This window comes from Mobula hypostoma, chromosome 4 (genome assembly GCF_963921235.1).
Source record: "Mobula hypostoma chromosome 4, sMobHyp1.1, whole genome shotgun sequence".
Classification (NCBI taxonomy): Eukaryota; Metazoa; Chordata; class Chondrichthyes; order Myliobatiformes; family Myliobatidae; genus Mobula; species Mobula hypostoma.
The window spans coordinates 115,272,137-115,292,569 of NC_086100.1; the positions used below are offsets into that span (position 1 = coordinate 115,272,137).

The 20,433-nt window shown below is 41.4% G+C and overlaps 1 protein-coding gene and 1 long non-coding RNA gene across 2 annotated transcripts in view; one reads left to right on the forward strand and one right to left on the reverse strand.

Moving 5' to 3' along the window:
• Positions 1-20,433, forward strand: part of etfdh (electron transfer flavoprotein dehydrogenase) — a 59,885-nt gene that overhangs the window by 35,144 nt on the left and 4,308 nt on the right. The window contains exons 8-12 of the mRNA XM_063046406.1: positions 4,770-4,910; positions 7,160-7,303; positions 7,764-7,932; positions 8,140-8,322; positions 14,097-14,318. Of these exons, the coding sequence (XP_062902476.1) occupies positions 4,770-4,910; positions 7,160-7,303; positions 7,764-7,932; positions 8,140-8,322; positions 14,097-14,318 (859 nt within the window). The remainder of the gene's footprint in view (positions 1-4,769; positions 4,911-7,159; positions 7,304-7,763; positions 7,933-8,139; positions 8,323-14,096; positions 14,319-20,433) is intronic.
• Positions 1-20,433, reverse strand: part of LOC134345562 (uncharacterized) — an 88,248-nt gene that overhangs the window by 23,944 nt on the left and 43,871 nt on the right. The gene's annotated exons all lie outside the window — the stretch shown is intronic.

Sequence of the window (20,433 nt, forward strand, 5' to 3'; positions counted from 1 at the left end):
CCCAGTTAGGGCTGAGACCTCCGAGTTATTGGCTGCCATTACCTCCCTGGCGAGAAGGGTTGAGGGGCCCCGCCCAAAGCTGAGAATTTTCTCGGGAGCCAGGCCCATCCCAGAAGGGGAGGATGAATATGAGACCTGGGTTGAGGATACATCCCAGTTGTTAGAGGTGTGGCCAGTTTCGGATGAGGAAAAGAGACAGCGATTGGTGGAAAGCTTAAAGGGCGGGGCAGCCCGTGTGGTCCGCGATTTGAGAGCGGAACGCCTTTCGGCTTCCCTGTCGGAGTGTTTGGACGCTTTGGAGGGAGTGTTTGGACTGTCAGGAGATCCCTGGCAACATTTAGCGGAGTTTCAAGAGATGGGGCTGAGAAGAGGGGAAAAGCTCTCAGAATACATTTTCCGGCTGGAAGGGAAGCTTACGGGGCTGCGGCACCGAGGGGTAGTGAGGGCGGACAAAGTGGCAAAGTTGAGGATGAGCCAGATATGTAGAGGTTCCCGGGAGGATGACAAGGTGGCTTGGAGTATCCGGCAGTCATATAAGAGGAGCCCCCCCTCCATCATTTGGGCAGCTGATTAGAGGGGCACGGCTGAGGAGTGGAAGAGTGTCCCTGCCCCGGGAGTAAAGGCCATGTGTCAAGTTGGGAGCGACGGGGAAGTAGGAGCACAGATGGGAACGGATCAGGCAGTAGATCAACTGGGAGCTGACGATGACGCGCTACCCACTGTTTACTGTAATTTGACTGCTCTGAGAAACAGGCAGCTGCCAGAGTTGAGCCCCCAGGAAGTGGAGGCGGCTCAGCATAATGACCCAAGCATTGGCACTTTCTGGTACGCGGTTAGCCGGGGTGATATGGGGCAGGTGGAGAAGGCGAAACATGCCTCCGTTCCTCTACTACTGAAGGAGTGGCCTCGGTTGAAGCTGAAGAACCACGTCTTGTACTGGGTCACGTCGCCTCCGGACCACTTCTGGCACTGGCAGCTGGTCATGCCTGAGAAGTATCAGAAGACTGTGCTCCAGGCACTACATGATGATTCCGGGCTCTTAGGGGTAGAGAAGACCTATGGATTAGTCAAGGACCGGTTTTACTGGCCCCGGATGAGGGGGGAGGTGGAAGAATACTGTAAGACCTGTAGTCATTGCATCAGGAGGAAGACCTTACCTGCGCAGGCGGCTCCTTTGTCCCACTTGCAGACTGCGGGACCCATGGACCTGGTGTGTATGGATTTCCTGTCTATTGAGCCAGACACCAGCAACACCGTGAATGTCTTGGTCCTCACGGATCACTACACTAGATATGTGCAGGCTTTTCCTACTAAGGATCAGAAAGCGACTACAGTGGCGAAGGTGTTATGGGAGAAGTACTTTGTTCATTATGGCCTCCCCCGGCGGATCCATAGTGATCAGGGACGGGACTTCGAGAGCAGGTTTATCCATGAATTACTGGGTATGCTTGGGGTTGAGAAATCCAGAACCACCCCCTATCACGCGCAGGGTGATCCTCAGCCCGAGAGGTTTAACCGGACCCTGCTGGACATGCTCGGCACTTTGGAGATCGGACAGAAGAGTAAGTGGAGTCAGCACATCGCCCATTTAGTTCACTGTTACAAGTGCACGCGCAAAGATGCTACGGGGTACTCGCCCTACTATCTGATGTTCGGACGGGAAGCGAGGTTGTCCATTGATCTGTATTTTGGGACTGAAGCGGGTGAAATACCTTCGAAGCCGTGTCTGAAGTACGTGTCCGATATGAGGAGAGAGTTGAAAAGGGCGTACGAGTTGGCTGAGGCGGCAGCCACCAAGCAGAACCAGCGGAATAAGAGGTATGATCAGAAAGTAAAGTTCGTCCAGCTATTGCCGGGACACCGAGTCCTTATCCGGAATTTAGGGCTACCTGGTAAGCACAAGTTGGCAGATCATTGGGCAGCCACCCCCTGTGAGGTGGAGAGTCAGATGCCGAATCTCCCTGTTTACCGGGTGAGACCCGAGGATGGGAAGGGGCCTGTCAAGGTACTCCATCGGAACCACCTGTTCCCTCTGGGTCGAGAGGTGAAGGTAGACCCAGAGCCCGAATGGGAGTTTACGGCTAGTACGAGGACTCTGCGAGGGCGTGGGGCGAGAGAAGAGCCTGCTGTGAAGGAGACGGGGCCGATCTCCACCTAGAGAAGGGATACGTCATCGGAAGACGATGATTCGGACATGTGGTACCTGTTTCCGTTCGCTGATTCCCCGGTGCCGGGAGAAGAGGCTCCTGGCCCTTCCCTCACTGAGTTTGGGGAACCAAGGGAGGGTGTTGCAGAGCCGCCTGTATTACAGCCGGGATTGGGGGAGGGTGTTGCAGAGCCGCCTGTATTACAGCCGGAATTGGGGGAGGAGAGGGTGGAGCCAGAACCTGAGACAGAGGGCTCACAGGGGCTGAGGGGTCCCGGTGAGAGGGAGGGTCCGACAGATAGGCCCGGGGGGTCACCTGGGGTGTCTGAACAGGGAGAGTCAGCGGAGGAAGTCCAGAGGCCTCAGAGGAGTAGGCATCCCCCGGACAGACTAACTTATACAGCGCCGGGAGAGCAGGGTGTGATCTCTACTGCCCTGGAAAGTTATGTCACTGCTTTATGCACCTAGGTTGGGTTTTGTGTTTTACAAGGAGCACTGGTGAACTCTGTTAACGTCATGAGGGCATGACTTTTATTGGTGGGGGGGAGAGTGTACGGGATCTTTCTTTTTTGATAAATTTAAAATAGCTTCTTTTGTTAGGTTATACTGGGGAATGCTGAGAAAGTCTCTAACTAGACAGTTGCTTGGGTTAATACAGATAGCAGGGTGCTATTAACCAATGGGTGGTCATGTATTGTTTTATTTTCGAATACAATGCTGTATCATATGACTGTGGATAGGGTTTTGCGGGAGAGTCGGAGGAGAGACGAGGAGGACGGTGGACGGGGTTTTTTGGGGGGGAGTCGGAGGAGAGACGAGGAGGACGGCGGATGTACGGGGGTTTTTGGCAGGGAGTTGGAGAGACGAGGAGTCGGAGGAGAGACGAGGAGGACAGTGGACATGCGGGGGTTTTTGATGGGGAGTCGGAGGAGAGACGGGGAGGACGGTGGACGGGGTTTTTGGCGGGGAGTCGGAGGAGAGACGAGGAGGACGGCGAATGGGGTTTTTGGCGGGGAGTCGGAGGAGAGACGAGGAGGACGGTGGACGTGCGGAGAAGCTCCGATCGATCACTCTGGGTGGTCCCGAGCTGTGAGTCGACAGGATTCAGGTGGTCGTCCGGAATTGATTGAGCTCCAACAGTTGCGCGCGAAGAACTTGGACTTTGATAAGTGTTGGCGCCTTTTTTTTCCCATTACTTCCCTTTCTATATCGAATTTATATTAATGTCATAGAATTAGTAATATCTATAAAGTGTACTCGTTAAAATTTACTGGGTGTGCTGGCTGATGATTGATGTTTGGGCTTGATTCGGGCGGTGACCGACCTGTGAGGAGTGTTGAGGCGGGTGCTGGGTGGGATTTCCCCGAGACATATACGAGCCAATATAATGGAACATTACATATGTTACTGTTATTTTAGGTTTTATGTGTTATTTGGCATGATTTGGTAGGTTATTTTTGGGTCTGTGAACGCTCACAAAATTTTCCCATATAAATTAATGGTAATTGCTTCTTCACTTTACGACTTTTCGGCTTATGAACCGTTTCATAGGAACGCTCTACCTTCGGATAGCGGGGGAAACCTGTATTAAATTACGGAAATGGAATGTGGGCCATGTCCTTAACAATTCTATCTTGGTCCTTGGCCCTCCTAGATCTGTTTTTTAGTTATGACAGAATCTTTGGCAAGAAACGGACAGTCAGCATTTTGGGTCGAGACTCCTCCTCAAGACTCCATAGATGCAGTTTAACCTGCTGAGTTCCTCCAGCTCTTTTCAGTTGTTTAAAAAATTATTGTTGTTTCTTCATTGCCACTGGTTTTGAATCCTGGAAGTCCCTGTTCAGTGAAATTGGAGGAATACTTTTACTGGAAGAATACAGCAGTTGAAGAAGATGGATAACCACCATATTTTATTGAAAAGTTGCCCATATTATCTGAGTATCTCTTGTATAACTTGCCACTCCTTGTAGATATACACCAAGATCATTTCTACTTCTGTCATATGCTTCCTTTAATGAGGCTTTCAGAACTGGATGTGATAGACCCTACTGTACTTTAACTAAAGTTAACCACATTTAAACATCACCTTGCTTTTGTATTTTAAGGCTATGACTATTAATCCAAGTGCCTTTTGCTTTAGTAACATGTGTTTAACTTTTTTACAGCCAATATTTCTGCACACAACAACATATACCACACCTGAATTCCATTTAAAGTATTTATTTTCCCTGTGCTTATTAGTTTGTCCACCGTATTTGCCTATCCACATCTTCTTTAAAATTTTCCCAGTCTTGATCACAAATATTTATTTATTTTGACAATATCAGCAAACTTCTGAATAAAATTTTAAGTAATTGAGCAATATTAACTCTAAATGTTAGCATCTGTCTGTTCATTTCAATTTTGGAGGTGGGGGGAACGTCAGCTCAGACCATGAGAGGCCTACGTCGGGCATTTTCATGCCTTACAAGGCGCAGATTGACAGATTTCAATTTTAACATTACATTACTCTTCCTCTTCATTCTGATTTGCTTTTGTTTTGAGCATAAAACCTTAGAATTCAGCAGAAGCAGTAATTATAATAATAAATATTTACATTGTATTTTTTGTATTTCATTGGCAGCTCTGGGTTATTGATGAAAAAAAATGGAGACCTGGCAGAGTGGAACACAGTGTGGGATGGCCCCTGGACAGGCATACATATGGTGGGTCATTCCTCTATCATTTAAATGAAGGAGAACCACTGGTGGCTTTGGGCTTTGTGGTAAGTGCATTAATTACTGGTGGACTTTTATTAACCTTTGTTAATGTATTTGCTGAGCAGGCTAAATAAAATTTAGAATGGAAATAGACTTAATTTATTTTAAATACATTTCTTTTTTTTCCCTAAGTAAGTTTGTCACAGTACAGTATAAGCATAGGTTAACCAAGTATGGCGATTCTCCCCTTTGTTTCCAGTCTTGATGAAGGGTCTTGGCTCAAAACGTCAACTGTTAACTCTTTTTCCATAGATGCTGCCTGGCCTGCTGTCCTCCAGCATTTTGTGTGTGTTGCTATATCATTTATAGAGCTCTTGATCTTCTTTGCTTGAGCTTCCATCCCCACATTATCTATTACCAAAACCTCTATCTGTAATATAGCCTGTCTCAGCTCCTGCCGTTGTTCATTTGCTGCTGAAGTCATCATTTAAAATTTTACTCTTTTTATATACAGAATAGTACCATGCTGTTCTAGTTCAATTCCCTAAGTGTGAGCCTATCCAAAACAATGCTCCCCTTTTATCCTCATTTGTACTGTTTATCCATTATTCATGAGCTTATGGACTGATAATGCCTCAAGTATAGAACTTTCACCTTTGTTTCTCATCCCTTCCTGAGCACTTGTTGCCCCGTGTTCCACGACCAGAGATCATTGACCACCTCAATATACGGCTCCTTTTATGTTCACAGTTTTCAATACTTTGTGTTGTGAACCACCTGGGGGGTTTTAATTTTAAGCTAAATCACCTTTCTATCTTTCAAAACACGCTCTTCAAACTTTACTGCTTCACTGCCATGGGAAATATGAAAGAAACTATTCAGCCCCTATCAGCCTTTGGAGCAATTCCTTCAAACCCTCCCACCACCACCCCACTTATATTGCTGTGAACTATTCCCTTGCGTGCCCAGTAATGTCCCCGTCCAATTCTTCCACCAGCTACCTACATAATAGCTGATTAACAGTCACCATACCCAGGATGTGGGAGAAAACTAAAACACCTGGGGAAACATCCATGGACATCGGTAGAATGTGAAAACTTCATGGAGACAACAGCAGAGATCAGGATCGAACCTTTGGTCACTGGAGCACCATTGCCTCATCTATACTTTTGGCTAGGCTTTGCCCATCCTTTCTTGTATCATCCACTGTCAAAGTTCTAATCACTTTTGTATAAGCTTCTCTATTGTAATGCAAGGAACTGATACAGCTGATCTCTGTCTAGTCAGAATCTCACAAACAACAATGTCAATGATGTCCATCTATTTACTAAGAGATGACTATTGGCTGGGACAGCCTCCCCCATCCCGCTGATCTTTTTGAAGTTGGTGCCAGAGAATGCAGTTCATTTAACTATCCATCAACAGATTCTGGCTGGTCCACAGAGATATATCAAACCCCATTATTGTAGAGCAGATATGATGCCCAGCTCACTTCCTTTGCCATCAGCTAGTTTCTTTCAACCCCACCCCATCCCCCAGTATTGCCTCCAGTAAGTGAGTATGCTTCAGGTAACCCACTACCCCCTTGTTCCTTTCCCACTCCGACTGTTCCACCAAGATTCTCTCACTTGTTGGTCACCTTTCCCATTTCCTGCCAATCACCTACACACCTCTCCCCCCCCCCATCTGTCTTCCCTATGCAATCTCCTGTCTGGCTCCACATCACCTTCCAGCCTGTCTCCACATTCCCTCTCTTCCCTTTGCCCCCATCTTGCTGCATCTACCCATTTTTTTCCTAATTTACCTGCTTCAGCTATCAAACACCAGCCTGTCTCTTACTTCCACCCCTTCCCCCAAATCACCTGGTTCCATATATTGCCTCTGAACCACTGTCTCATCCCTCCCTCTTTTCTCTTTATAGTGGTTGTCATCCCTCCATACTCTCAAGCCTGATGCAGTCACAACACAAAATGTAAACTATTCCTTTCTCTCCCAGATCTTGCCTGATCTGCTGAGTTCTCTGGCTGTTTGATTTTTTTTTACATCTGAATATTCTTTTCAGAAACATTGCATGCAATCATTCACTTCTGAATCTACATATCTCGTTTAATTCAATTTTTACCTTTTACGCTCTCTCTGCATCTTAGTTTGTTCGTGGGAATCACCTCAAGATTAAACTATCATGTTGGTATTGATATTTATTGTCATTTGTAGAACTGCTGACACATTTTTTTCTGGAGGTCTTTTATTTGACACTTTCAGTCCCTAAGATTATGATATGAGTGTTTATGTTTGTCATTTGTTTTACTCTTAGGTAGGTTTAGATTATCAAAATCCATACCTGAATCCATTTAAAGAATTCCAAAGGTGGAAACATCATCCATCAGTATCACCAACCCTAGAGGGAGGTAAAAGGATCGCCTATGGAGCTCGTGCTTTAAATGAGGGTGGTTTTCAGGTATGGTAAAATGCCTATTTAATGTTTGTATTATGTTTAATATTAACCCATGCAAATACTTTCTCTGAAGTGATTAACCTTTGTTAATCCTGTCAGCTAGTTGTTCCTAATGATAGATACAGTGATGGCATTAGTTAATCCTTTACCCTGCAATTAAATAAAATTATACCAACACAGAAGTAAGAAAATAAAATCATAACTAAGTTCATTGTAAGCTCTTTCCACTGTTTTCCTCTTCTCACTTCACTCTATCACTCGCAGGCCATGGAAATAATGGAGAAAGCCAAATCAGAATATTTAAAGATAAGTATTTGGGTTGTATATAGTTTGATATTGCTTTTATGAAGCTCTGAGATCACAAAATGTTGGTTGTAGAAAGAATTACCGGAAGAGTAGAATACTATCACGTAAATCATGTTAATGTATTATTTTTAATAGTTGAAGCAATATTGTCTTGTAGTCTGTACCTAGAGTCTCCTTTCCTGGAGGAGTGCTAATTGGCTGCAGTCCAGGATTGATGAATGTCCCAAAAATAAAAGGAACACATACTGCTATGAAGAGTGGCATAATTGCTGCAGATACTATATTTAAGAAATTATGTGAAGATAATCACAAACCTGTCACTCAAGGTATGGAATTAGTAACCTTTGATTCATATTTCATGATTTTTTTTTAAAAAGCCTCTTGGAGAAGAAGATGTATATTATTGATTTTTACATTTTGACACCAATTTTTTAATAAAAATAGATTTTTGCAAGTTTTGATATTGATCAGTTTAAGTCATTGTTTTTTAAATTTCTTTTACAAAACTAAAATATTGTTTTACATTAACTTAGGCCTTCATGTACCTGAATATGAAGTGGACCTAAAAAACTCCTGGGTTTGGAAGGAACTTTATTCTGTGAGAAATATCCGACCCTCTTGCCATGGACTTTTGGGTGTTTATGGAGGAATGATTTATACTGGGATATTTTATTGGATCTTTCGAGGATTGGAGCCTTGGACACTGAAACACAAAGGTTTGACTATTTGGTTTAACACTGAACTTATGAAATAAACTTTAGGAATATTTGGAGATGGAGAAAACAAAAGGGCAGTATGATTTTTAACTCTGCACAAACTCACAGACTTTCTCCTGAAGAAACCATTAATTTTCTAAAAGATACCATTTAATACATACTGGAAAATAAATAATTAGAATAATCATTAACTGTTTCTCTTCCACACATACTGCTCAATGTGCTGTTTTTAACATTTTCAGACTTGCAGCATCTGCATTTTATTTTGATATTCATAAACCATAACCTTGTGTATTTTAATTTACAATTGCTGTAACAAAAAGAAAACAAGCCATGATTGTTCAATGAAAATGCTGGAAGATTCAGCTGGTCAAACAATATTTTCAGAGAGAAAAATAGACTTAATCTTTAGACACATGACCTATTTTCAGAACTAGAAAATTTAGAAAACCAAGAAGCTTTTAATAAACAGAGAAGTGGAAAGGTGGAGAGATTAAAGGAAAGTGTGTGATAGGATGGAGATCGAGAGATTAAATGATGCAAATTGTCCTATGCTGCCAGAGAAAGAGAGAGAGTAGTAAAAGTGTGTATATCTCTGCTAACCTGCTCACCTACCTGGACAAAGTGTAAATAGAATGCAAAGAAGAGAAAACAGTGCTGGAGTTGTGAGATACAGACCACAGGAGTTGCTGGAAATGTGAAATTAATATAGAATGCTGAAAATGCCCAGAAGGACAGGATACCTTTGTAGAGCAAGAGCAATTGCATTAACATTGTAAGCTCATAACTCTTCATCAGAAATGGTCATTTCTTGCACAGGCTAGTGATTTGAAATTGTTGAATTCAAAGCTGTCCTGAGAGTTGTCCTGTACCTAGTCAGAAGATGAGATTTTGTTCTTGAGCTTAAGTTGGCCTTTGTTGGAATGGCATAAAACACCAAGGATAACACAGGCTGGAAAAGGCCAAGGACAGCATGAGCCGGCATACTCAATTCAAATTTAGTTTTCATTTGACCATACATGAGTACAGCCAAACAAGACAGCATTACTCCGGGGTCAAGGTGTAAAACACAATACCAACAGTCACAAAGCCCACACAGCACATACAAGATAGTAAGTACATAAAGATATCAGTAAGATATACCCACGCAAAAAAAAAGTCCAGACCCAAGCCGTGAAAGTTACAAAAATCTGCAATCGACCACAATACAGCATGTCTTCTGTTGAGCGAATGTTGGGGGTGCAGCATTGACTCCAGCCTGGACGTGACAAGCCATATGAAGTTCAGGTCACCTTTCCAGTCGGTAAAGGTGTTCAGCGAAGCAATCACCTTACCTGCAGTCGATTTCTACAGTGTAGAGGATACCACATTTTAAAAATGAATTTCTACTTTTCTTAGGAGTCAGTTTGGATTTCAGGATATTGCAAAGGAAAGAAATAAAAGGGCATGTGTGCCATCTCCTGTGGTTGCATGAGAAGAAGAAAGGGAGTGGATGTTGGTGAAGGTAAACGATTTGTGGGAAAAACCATTTCAGAATGTGAAAAAGGCTGAAGAAATGTGTCTGATGTTGGCTTTTTAATGAAGGCAACAGAAATTATCGAGGACTAGTATAGTTAAAAATAAGGACAAGGGGAGGTTAGTCCTGGTTCTAGGTAGGAAGAGAGTGGTGAGATCAGGAATACAATGTAAATGGGGCAAACAACGTCACACTTGTTAGTACTGGAGTCCCAAGTTCAATACTAACTGGATGCTAACTGCATAGAGTTTGCTCATCTTCCCTATAACAAAAGAGGTTTCTTCCAGATGCTTTACTTTCCTCTTGGATACATGCAAGTTGTAGGTTAATTGGCCACTGTAAGATGCCTCTAGATTGTAAGTGAATGGTAGAATCTGGGGAAATTGATGACAATGTGAAGAGAATGAAAAAAATAGAGGATTTAATGGTTGACAGTCTTTGGGAGCTTCTTGAACCAAAGGGCCTGTTTCCATGTTGTAACTCTTTATGACTATCTTCCAACCTGATTTGACACAACACTCAAGACTCAACATACAGTGGAATTCAACAATTCTAAATCAAGTTCAAGTTTAATTGTCATTCAACCGTACACGTGAATACCTGAAGAGGCTACCATGCTTGCTACCATATTGCCTGAGGTCCAACTTTTTGAATTTGCAATAAAACTGCCCAATTCTGATGAAGGGTGATCAACCAGTAACGATAATGTTTTTTTCTAACTCCACAGAAACTGACTGACCTGTTTGATATTCTCACTGTTTTCTGAAGATTTCAGCAACTGCACTTTTGTCAAATTCCAGCATTATTTTGTTGTTCTCTCTCTGTGCTTGATCTTCTCCATTTATACCTCTTACAGACTAACTGTGATTACCAAGCATTTGCTACCTTTTCTCAGCCTGAAATGGCATTATTTGTATCATTCCATCTCCCGTGGCCGCCACCTTTTAATCTCTTTGTTATTTCTATTTCCCCCACCAATTTTTGCAACTTAAACCTTGCTTCATTTCTAAATTTTCCCAGTTCTGATGAAAGAACATTGACCTGAAACATTAACTCTTATTTTACCTCCAGTGATGCCCATTGTCCTATTGAGTGTTCCAAACATGATCTGCTTTTATTTTAATTTGCAATTTCTGGAATTTCTTTTTGCTCATTGGCTGCTCAAAAATGCATGTTTGAAAAACAAAAGATGTATGTTTGGCCACTCTCTTAATAAGATCTTTATATTACCGATTTTGCTCAGCTTTGTCAGTAGCCTCCACGCATCCTGATGAACAGTTATGCTTCAGAGCATAGCACTCCTTGATGATCATGCCTGGCTATTCTAAAAGCAAATTCATGAACCTGCAAGTTTTTTTTTTGTTGCTTATGGATTTATTGTGACTGATGTGAATAAAAGAAATTTTTACATTTTTCTTTCCCATCATTTGATCTGTGAACTTTTTGAGAACAGAAATGGCAATTTGGTCTAATTTATTATGCAAATATTTTGATCCTACATTTTGACTACTTCAGCATTTAAATTCAATATCTCATTTCCTAAAAATTGTCATAAATCTATCTACTTTACTATCAGCAGGAGCCTAGTTTACAGTTTTGCTTAGAGAGCTTTGCCTCAGAGACTTGAGTACAAAGGTCAAGACTGACACTCCTGTAATGTACTGAAAGAAACCTGCACTGATACCGATGCTTTTGGAAGAGGTGTTAAACAAGACCTTATGAACTGCCTAAAATAAACATAAAAGAATCCACAGTTATAATAAAAAGCAGGGGATTTATCACTGGAATTGGAATGAGTTTATTGTTGCCACATTTACCAAGGTACAGTGAAAATCTCATCTTGCATACTATTCATACAGATCACTTCATTACCAAATGCATTGAAGTAGTATAAGGTAAGACAATATAGAGTATGCAGAATAAAGTGCAATAGCTACAGAGAGTGTGCAATGCAGGTAGACAATAAGTTCCAAGATCATAACGAGGTAGATTTTGAGGTCAAGAGTCTACCTTATCAACTGGAGAACCATTCAATAGTCAAAGGTAAAAACTGTCCTTGAGCTTGGTGGCATGTGCTTTCAGGCTTTTTTTTTATCTTCCGCTTGATGTGGGGGGAGAGATGAGAGAATGATCAGGGTGGGTGATATCTTTGGTTATGCTGTCAGCTCATTGAGTCAAACAGATGTATAGACAGAGTCGGTGGAGAGGAGACTGGTTTCCATGATGTCCTGAGCTGTATCCACAGAGGTCACGAGCGGAGCAGTTGCCCTACCAAATCGTGATGCATCCAGATAGTATGTTTTATTTTCTTGCCATTTTTACCCAATATTTATCCTTCAAAATTACTATAAACAGTACTAAGGCAGGTCATCTAGACAATTACTGCATTATTGTGTTCAAATTGACACCATATTTCTGACATTACAATAATAATTTAAAGATTTGGTATAGGTACTGTGTGAATGCAAGTCTTTTTATTAACTTCTTTGTAATTTTTTATAAGCCTATGGCCATCCTCATTTCCGCAAAGCTCGTAAAAACTCAGTCTCTCATCTTAGCATTTTGATTATGGAGAATTGTTCTTTGGCATTCCACTTTCTTATGACTATCAACACAATATGGTATTCCATGTGGACTCTGTATCAATCTCCATTGCATAATTTGACTTATCTCATTCAGTTTCTTTTGTTAAAATTCTGACCATTCAAACCACAGTGTTTTAAGGTTGGTGTGATGGTTAATCAATCACTGTTTGACAGTAAAAGTTACTAATTAATAGTTATTGGACAGTGAACTCTGTATTGTAATTTCTTCAGGATTTAAAAATTAGTGCTATTTTTAAAAAAGACGTTTTCAACCATAATAGCATGTGTACAATATCAGTCTCTGTAAAATTAGCGCAGTGTTTCGTGCAACGCCTACCAGCTCGGTGTTGGAGTTTGGGATTCAATTCCAATGCCATCTGAGGAATCTGTATGTCCTCCCTGTGGGTTTTCTCTGAGTGCTTGGGTTTCCTCCCACGGTCCTCCCACTGGTTAGTAAGTTAATTGGTCGTTGTAAATTGTCCTGTGATTAGCCCAGGGTTACATTGGGTTATTGCTAGGCGACGCAGCTCAAAGGACCGTTTCCACACTGTATCTCAGCAAACTTTATAAAATTCAACATTTATCCTGATACTTATCAGAAAATCTAGACTATTATTTAGCCACCAGGTAGTTATAAACTTGTATACTCATTCAAACCCATTCTGAGCCAGGAATTTACTGCAGGAATATTCTCTCAGCAATGAGCAACAGGCTGCGCATCCCTCATCAGAAATGCTTGGGACTGGAAGTGTTTCAGATTTTGGATGTTTTCGGATTTTAGAATACTTGTATCTATAACAGGGGTTCCCATCCTTATTTTTAATGCCCTGGACCCAAGCCATTAACCAAGCGGTCCATGGACCCCAGGTTGGGAACTCCTGATCTATATGGTGAGATACTCTAGTCAAAATGCAAAATCCATTTACGTTACATATGTAAGGCAGTCTTATATAATATTTTAAATAATTTTGTGCATGAAGCGATATTGTGCACATTAAACCATCAGAAAAGTAAGCTATCACTACCTCAGCCACCCAGGTGGACAGTTGATAGCTGTTTGTCATCGCCATCATTGCTGACTCTGAATTTACATACTTCTGGTAAATAGTCTTCATCTTACACTTGGTCATCTCACATATGTACTGATACAGCCATTCAGCATGTTAGATTTTCATCGTGAAGATCTCAGCAACGGATTTCCTTGCTTTTTTGTGATCAGCAGACACCTATCGACACACATCGTTAAAAATTTAATGCCATGCCTTTTCTTTCAAATTTCTGTAGCCAGCCTGCTGGATATTCACAATTACCTTCAATTTTAGTTCTTCATGATAAATCTTTGCTTGTTTCATGAGTGGCATACTGTATGTTAACTCCAATAATGATGAATTCACTCTTTTAATACCCAATCAAGATCTTTATTTTATGCATTTTTTTCCTATTTTTCATTAACTTCTCTTCATTACATATGTGAAGTCGCTTCTCAGAACTGTCTGTGATACATAGAGACCTGCACATCACCTGGGAACCTTTTGGATTCCGGAGGTTTTCAGATTTTGTAATGTCGGATATGGGGTTCTCAAACCGTGCGTCATTGTTACAAAGTTGTAACTTTCAATGGAACAAATGGCTAATGCAAAGATTTAACTAAATACATATCTATCAAATTGCAGGTGCAGATTTTTCTCAGTTAAAGCCAGCCAAGGACTGCACTGTTATTGAATACCCCAAGCCAGATGGAAAAATCAGCTTTGACCTTCTGTCCTCTGTGGCCCTTAGTGGAACCAATCATGAAGATGATCAACCAGCACATTTAACCCTATTGGATGATAGTATACCAGTAAACAGGAACTTGGCTGAGTTCGATGGACCAGAACAAAGATTCTGTCCTGCAGGTATTATCTACTAACCTGTTTTCCCATTGTCTTCTTTTCACACAGGGTGATAGTATGAAATCCTTGCAGCATAATCTCAGTGATTTGCAATAATTATTTTGTACAGCTGATGTCCTTTGGGGTAGCAGTTTTTTTTTTAATTTGTTTCTCTTCATATTAAATATACCCCTTTACCACCTTTTCGGGGATTGAGGAGGGAATGGAGATGTAGAAATTAAACTCAGTGCAATCCAATTGATTTTGGTGATCTCATCGCTTAAACGTCTTTTTCAAATCACTTTTATTTGTTTAAAAACCTCATGGGAATTCCTAATACATCATTAGCATTCAACTAATCGTGCATGTTATACTTTATACTTTATTGTCGCCAAACAATTGATACTAGAACGTACAATCATCACAGCGATATTTGATTCTGCAATATTCAGCGATATTTATTATAGATTCATAGAGTTGCATGGCACAGAAACAGATCCTTCACCCCAACTCTCCATGCTGACCAAGATGCCTGTCAATGCTACTCCCACTTGCCTGTGCTTGGTCCATATTCCTCCAGAGTTTTCCTATCCATGTGCCTGTTCAAATGTTTTTTTTAAAAACATTGTAATTGTACCTGCCTCTACTAACTCCTCTGGTGGTTCATCCTATATACCTGCCACCCTCTATGTGGAAAAATTTATCCCTCAGATCCCCTTTAAACCTTTCCTCTCTCACCTTAAACCTTCTGTTCTCCAGTTGTAGATTTCCCAATCCTGAGAAAAATACTTACTATCTACCCTGTTTATGCTCATCTCATAAACTTCTTCAAAGTCAACCCTCAACCACCTTTGAGGGAAAACAGTCAGTCTATCTATTCTCTTCTCAAGTTCTTTAGTCCAGGGTAACATTTCTGTGAATCTTTCCTGCATACTCTGGAATAATCCCATCCTTCCTATGGGTGTGGTGATTAGAACTGCACACAGTGCTCCAAGTGTGGCCTAACCAACAATTTGGACAATTGTAAGATGATGTCCCAATACTTATATTTGATGCCTGAGCTAATAAAGGCAAACACTACCATACATCATAGAAAATCTTCACTTTGTAAATCAGCCCATTCTATGAACATCTTTTCAGGCAGTCACAGGCCTCCTGATATATTCTCCTCTTCCCAGACATGAAGTATGAGATTATCAATAGGTGTCTAAAGCTCTTCACTACAGAGTGAAGAGCATATCATTTGCTTCAGGGGCCTATTTATTTAGTTGAAATATAGCCTTTTTGATTTCTTGTGGATCAGGGTGGGACAAAGTAAGAGCAATAGTTTGCTGTGAGATCTGGCCAATCTGTTTGCACTGAGGACAGAATTATGGATAAGGAGGTTATCAAAATGTTCTTACCAATGGTCATTAACTGCTTCTCTGTCCTTGAGATCTTCGGCTCTGTTCTTAGCTGTAAGTGAACTAAAGGATTGGATGCAACACACACAAAATGCTGGTGGAGCGCAGCAGGCCAGGCAGCATCTATAGGAAGAAGTACAGTCGATTTTTCAGGTCGAGACCCTTCATCGGGACTAACTGAAGGAAGGCCTTGGAAGAAAGAAAGGGGGAGGGGAGCACCAGAGGAAGATGGAGAACAGGCGAGTTATTGTGAGAGGGAAAGAGAGATAAATAAATTAGGTACAGTCGACGTTTCGGGCCGAGACCCTTCGTCAGGACTAACTGAAGGAAGAGCGAGTAGGAGGTTACTCTTACTAGCTCTTCCTTCAGTTAGTCCTGACGAAGGGTCTCGGCCCGAAACGTCGACTCTACCTCTTCCTAGAGATGCTGCCTGGCCTGCTGCGTTCATCAGCAACTTTGATGTGTGTTGCTTGAATTTCCAACATCTGCAGAATTCCTCGTGTTTATGTAAATAAATTAGGGATAGGGGAGGAGGGGCATTACCGGAAGTTAGAGAAATCAATGTTCATGGCTTGGATGTTAGGGTTGTAGATGGCTGACAACAATAAAGAACACACAGATTTCATGGATGTCAGTGAATTACTGAGTCTTCTTTCTATTATCACCAATTATCTATATAGGTCATAATTTGAGGTATGGTGGAGCTTCCAAACTAGACAAACCTTTGTATGCAATTAATTAGCTCCTCAGTGTTGTCATTCTCATCAAACCAATCAGGTTCACTTGATGCTAACATTATGGGACCAGGTTAATTAATGGATGTTACAGATTAGATTAGGTAATTGTCATCCAGTAGTCATCAGTAACTGTTATGCACAGATGTTGCAGGCAGCTTTGCAAATCCCTGCTCGGAAAATAACCTTATCTAATCGGTGCCAGTGCCTGAACTGGACTTATTACCATGAGGTGTCGTGCCTATCTCGTCGACAAGATATTTCTTATGACAAACTCTGCTCCGAGAATTTCCTTTGAAAGCCCGTGCTAGAATTTCACCATCCTCCTCGTTCAGTTCTCCAATTATGTTTAAGACATGGGAGCAGGATTTGACCATTTGGCCCATCTGGTCTGCTCTGCCATTCCATCATGGCTGATTGTTCCTTCTCAATCCCATTCTCCTGTCTTCTCCCCGTAACCTTTGACACCTTTACTAATCAAGAGACTGTGTCCTCTTGTCTTAGACTCTCCCACTATAGGAAACATCCTCTCCACATTCACTCTTTCTAGCCTTTCAGTATTCAATATATTTTAATGATGTCCCTTCCCCTCTCCCATTCTTCTAAACTCCAGCGAGTACAGGCCCAGAGTCATCAAACTCTTCTCATGTGTTAACCGTTTCATTCCCAGGTTCATTCTTGTGAACCTCCCCTGTACCCTTTCCAATGCAAGCACATCCTTTCTTAGAAAGGTGGCCTAAAACTGCTCTCAATACTTCTAAGTGAAGCATCATCAGTGCTTTGTATAGTTGCAGCATTACATCCTTGCTTTTGTATTCTAGTCCTCTTGAAATGAATGTGAACATTGCATTTCTTCCTCACCACAGAATCCCTCCCGTGGACGCCGAAGAATCTTTGCACCTTTGATATATATTCGCTTCCCCGTTTAGAAAATAGTCTACAACTTTATTCCTTCTACCAAAGTGTATGACCATATACTTACCTACACTATAATGCACCTGCCATTTCTTTGCCCATTCCCGATTCCTCAACACCTATCCTTGTATCATCAACAAACTCAGCCACGTGGCCGTCAATTTTGCCATCCAAATCATTGACATATAATGTGAAAAGAAGCAATCTTAACACTAGCCCCTGCGAAACACTACTAGCCTCTGGCAGCTAAGAAGAAAAGCTCCCTTTTATTCCCACTCTTTGCCTCCTGCCAATCAATCAATCTTCTATTTATGCTGGTATCTTTACAATAATACTATGGGCTCTTATTGTGTTTAGCTCCTCACATGCAGCACCTTGTCAAAAGACTTCTGAAAATCTAAGTAAGCAATATCTACTGACTCTCATTTATCTATCTTGCTTGTTATTTCTTCAAAGAATCCCAACAGGTTTGTCAGGCAAGATTTCCCCTTAAGGAAACCATGCTGGCTTTGGCCTATTTTATCCTGTGCCTCCAAGCACCCGGAAACCTCATCCTTAATTCTGGACTCCAACATCTTCCCAACCACTGAAGTCAGGCTAACTGGCCTATAATTTCCTGTCTTTTTCCTCCCTCTCTTAACAAGTGGAGTGACATTTGCAATTTTCCAGTCATCCAGAATCCCTTTTCCTTATGGTAATATATTTCTGTAATTTGGCTTTACGCAGAGATTTCTCCTTAGATCTCAAACGAGGCTCAACTTTTTCTGGGTTGCCCTCCTATCCTTAACATACTTGGAATCTTGCAAAGCATTTTATTTAATCTTATTTGTCAATGGTACTTTGTGTCCCCCACATTTTATTTCTGATTTATAGGGTGTCCCTGTTTTCATTCTTGCTGCCTGCCATACATTTCTTTTCTTTATCCAATTCATAATATCCCTTGACATCCAGAGTTCCTTGGGTTTGCTGTTCTTGCCTTTGACCTCTAAGGTGAACTTGTTGGCCATAAGCTGTCACTATTTCACTTTTAAATTACTTTCACCTGTAGAATGTAAAGTAATGCCTATTTTTGCTAGATTCTGTCATAAGGTATTGAAATTGTCCTTATCCTTGTCCATAAACACCTTAAATTAAGGTCGTTATTTCCACTGACACTCCAACAATTTGCCTATGATTAGGTATGTTACTGCCCCTTCTCTAGTGGGACGATCTATATACTGCTCAAAAAGTTCTCCTGATTACAATTTTTAAAAAATCCACCTTTTCTGAAGTTTTCATACTGAGGTGATTCAAATTAATTAGGGGAAAGTTGAAATCCCCTGCTACTCTAACCGCTTCTCTGTCATTTGCCTAAATTCTTTCCACAATACTCATATTAATTCATCCTGTCTCATTGCACAATGTTGGTTTCTGGAGAGGCTGGAATATTTAACTTGAATGTGCTTGATGATCACATCCTCCACATTATTATTGCAAATATGGTTTTCCTAGTCTGCGTGGATTAAAGTCTGTTATGTTTACTATATTTCTCTTTTTTGCATACACGTTTGCAAAACAAAATACAACTACTGTTACTGAGCTTAATTTATTCCATGAGTATTTGTAATGCCAAATGTATTACCTAGCTCAAATGGGGCAATTCCATTAAGCTCATTCCTTCTCTTTATTCTGTGCCCTCTATAGCAGAGTTTCTTTCACTATGCATTAACTCACTTTTAATTCTGTTTGCCATTAACAGGAAATAGTATACTAACAGGTAAATTTTAGTTGTCAAATAACCAATCAGGACATGCTTAAGATTTGGTTGGAAACGGGAAACCATGGAGAAAGCCTGTGCAGTCACGGAGAAAAAATGTGCAAACTCCACAGAGACAGTGCCTGAGATCAGGATGTGGGCTGTAGAGCTGTGAAGCTTCTACACCTTCTAAACCTTCAGTTATACCTTTGGGACATAGAATAGTACAGTTGGGACCCTTCAGCACATAATGTTGTGCCATCCTTTTGATCTACTCCTTGATCAATCTAACCCTTCCCTCCTATGCAGCACATAACCCTCCAATTTTCTTTCAAAATACCTATCTAAGAGTCTCTTGGTGTCCCTAATGTATCAGCTTCGACCACCATCTGCAGTGCATTCCAGGCACCCACCACTCCCTGTGTTTTTTTAAAAAAGACATAACTACCTCTGATATCTCCCCTAACCTTTTCCCCACATACCTTAAAATGATGTTTTCTGGTATTAGCCATTGCCACCCTATGAAAAAGGTGCTGGCTATCCACTCCCTCATAGTCTTCTACACTAATATCAAGTCACCTCTCGTACTTTTCGCTCCAAAGAGAAAAGCCCTTGCTCACTCAACCTTTCTTCATAGACCTGTTATCTAATCAAGGCAGCATCCTGGTAAATCTCCTCTCCACCCTCTCTAATGATTCCATATCATTCCCCTAATGAAGCAACCAAAACTGAACACACTATGTTATATAGAGCTACAACATGCCTCGCAGCACTTGAACTCAATCCCCTAAATAATGTACACCATATGCCTTCTTAACCAGCCTATCAGCTTGTGTGGAAACTTTGAGGAATCTATGTACTTGGACTCCAAGATCCCTCTGTTCCTCCACATTACTAAGTATTCTGCTGTTAACCATGTATTCTGCCTTCATGATCAACCTTCTAAAGTGTATTGCTTCACACTTTTTCAGATTGAACTCCATTTGCCACTCCTCAGCCCAGCTTTGCATCCTGTCTGTGTCCTATTGTAACTTGCAACAACCTTCTACACTATCCACAGCACCACCAACCTTCATGTCATCTGCAATCTTACTAACTCACTCTTAAACTTCCTCATCCAAGTGATTTATAAAAATCACCAAAGAGCAGGGGTCCCAGAACAGGACCCTGTGCAACACCACAGGTGGAATATGTTTCATCTCCTGCCACCTTCTGCCTTCTGTGAGCTAGTCAATTCCAAATCTGTCCATGAATTCTACGCCTCCTGACTTTCTGGATGAGCTTTCTATGGAGAAGCCTGTGGAACACCATACTAAAATCCATATACACCACATCCAGCACTCTACCTTCAT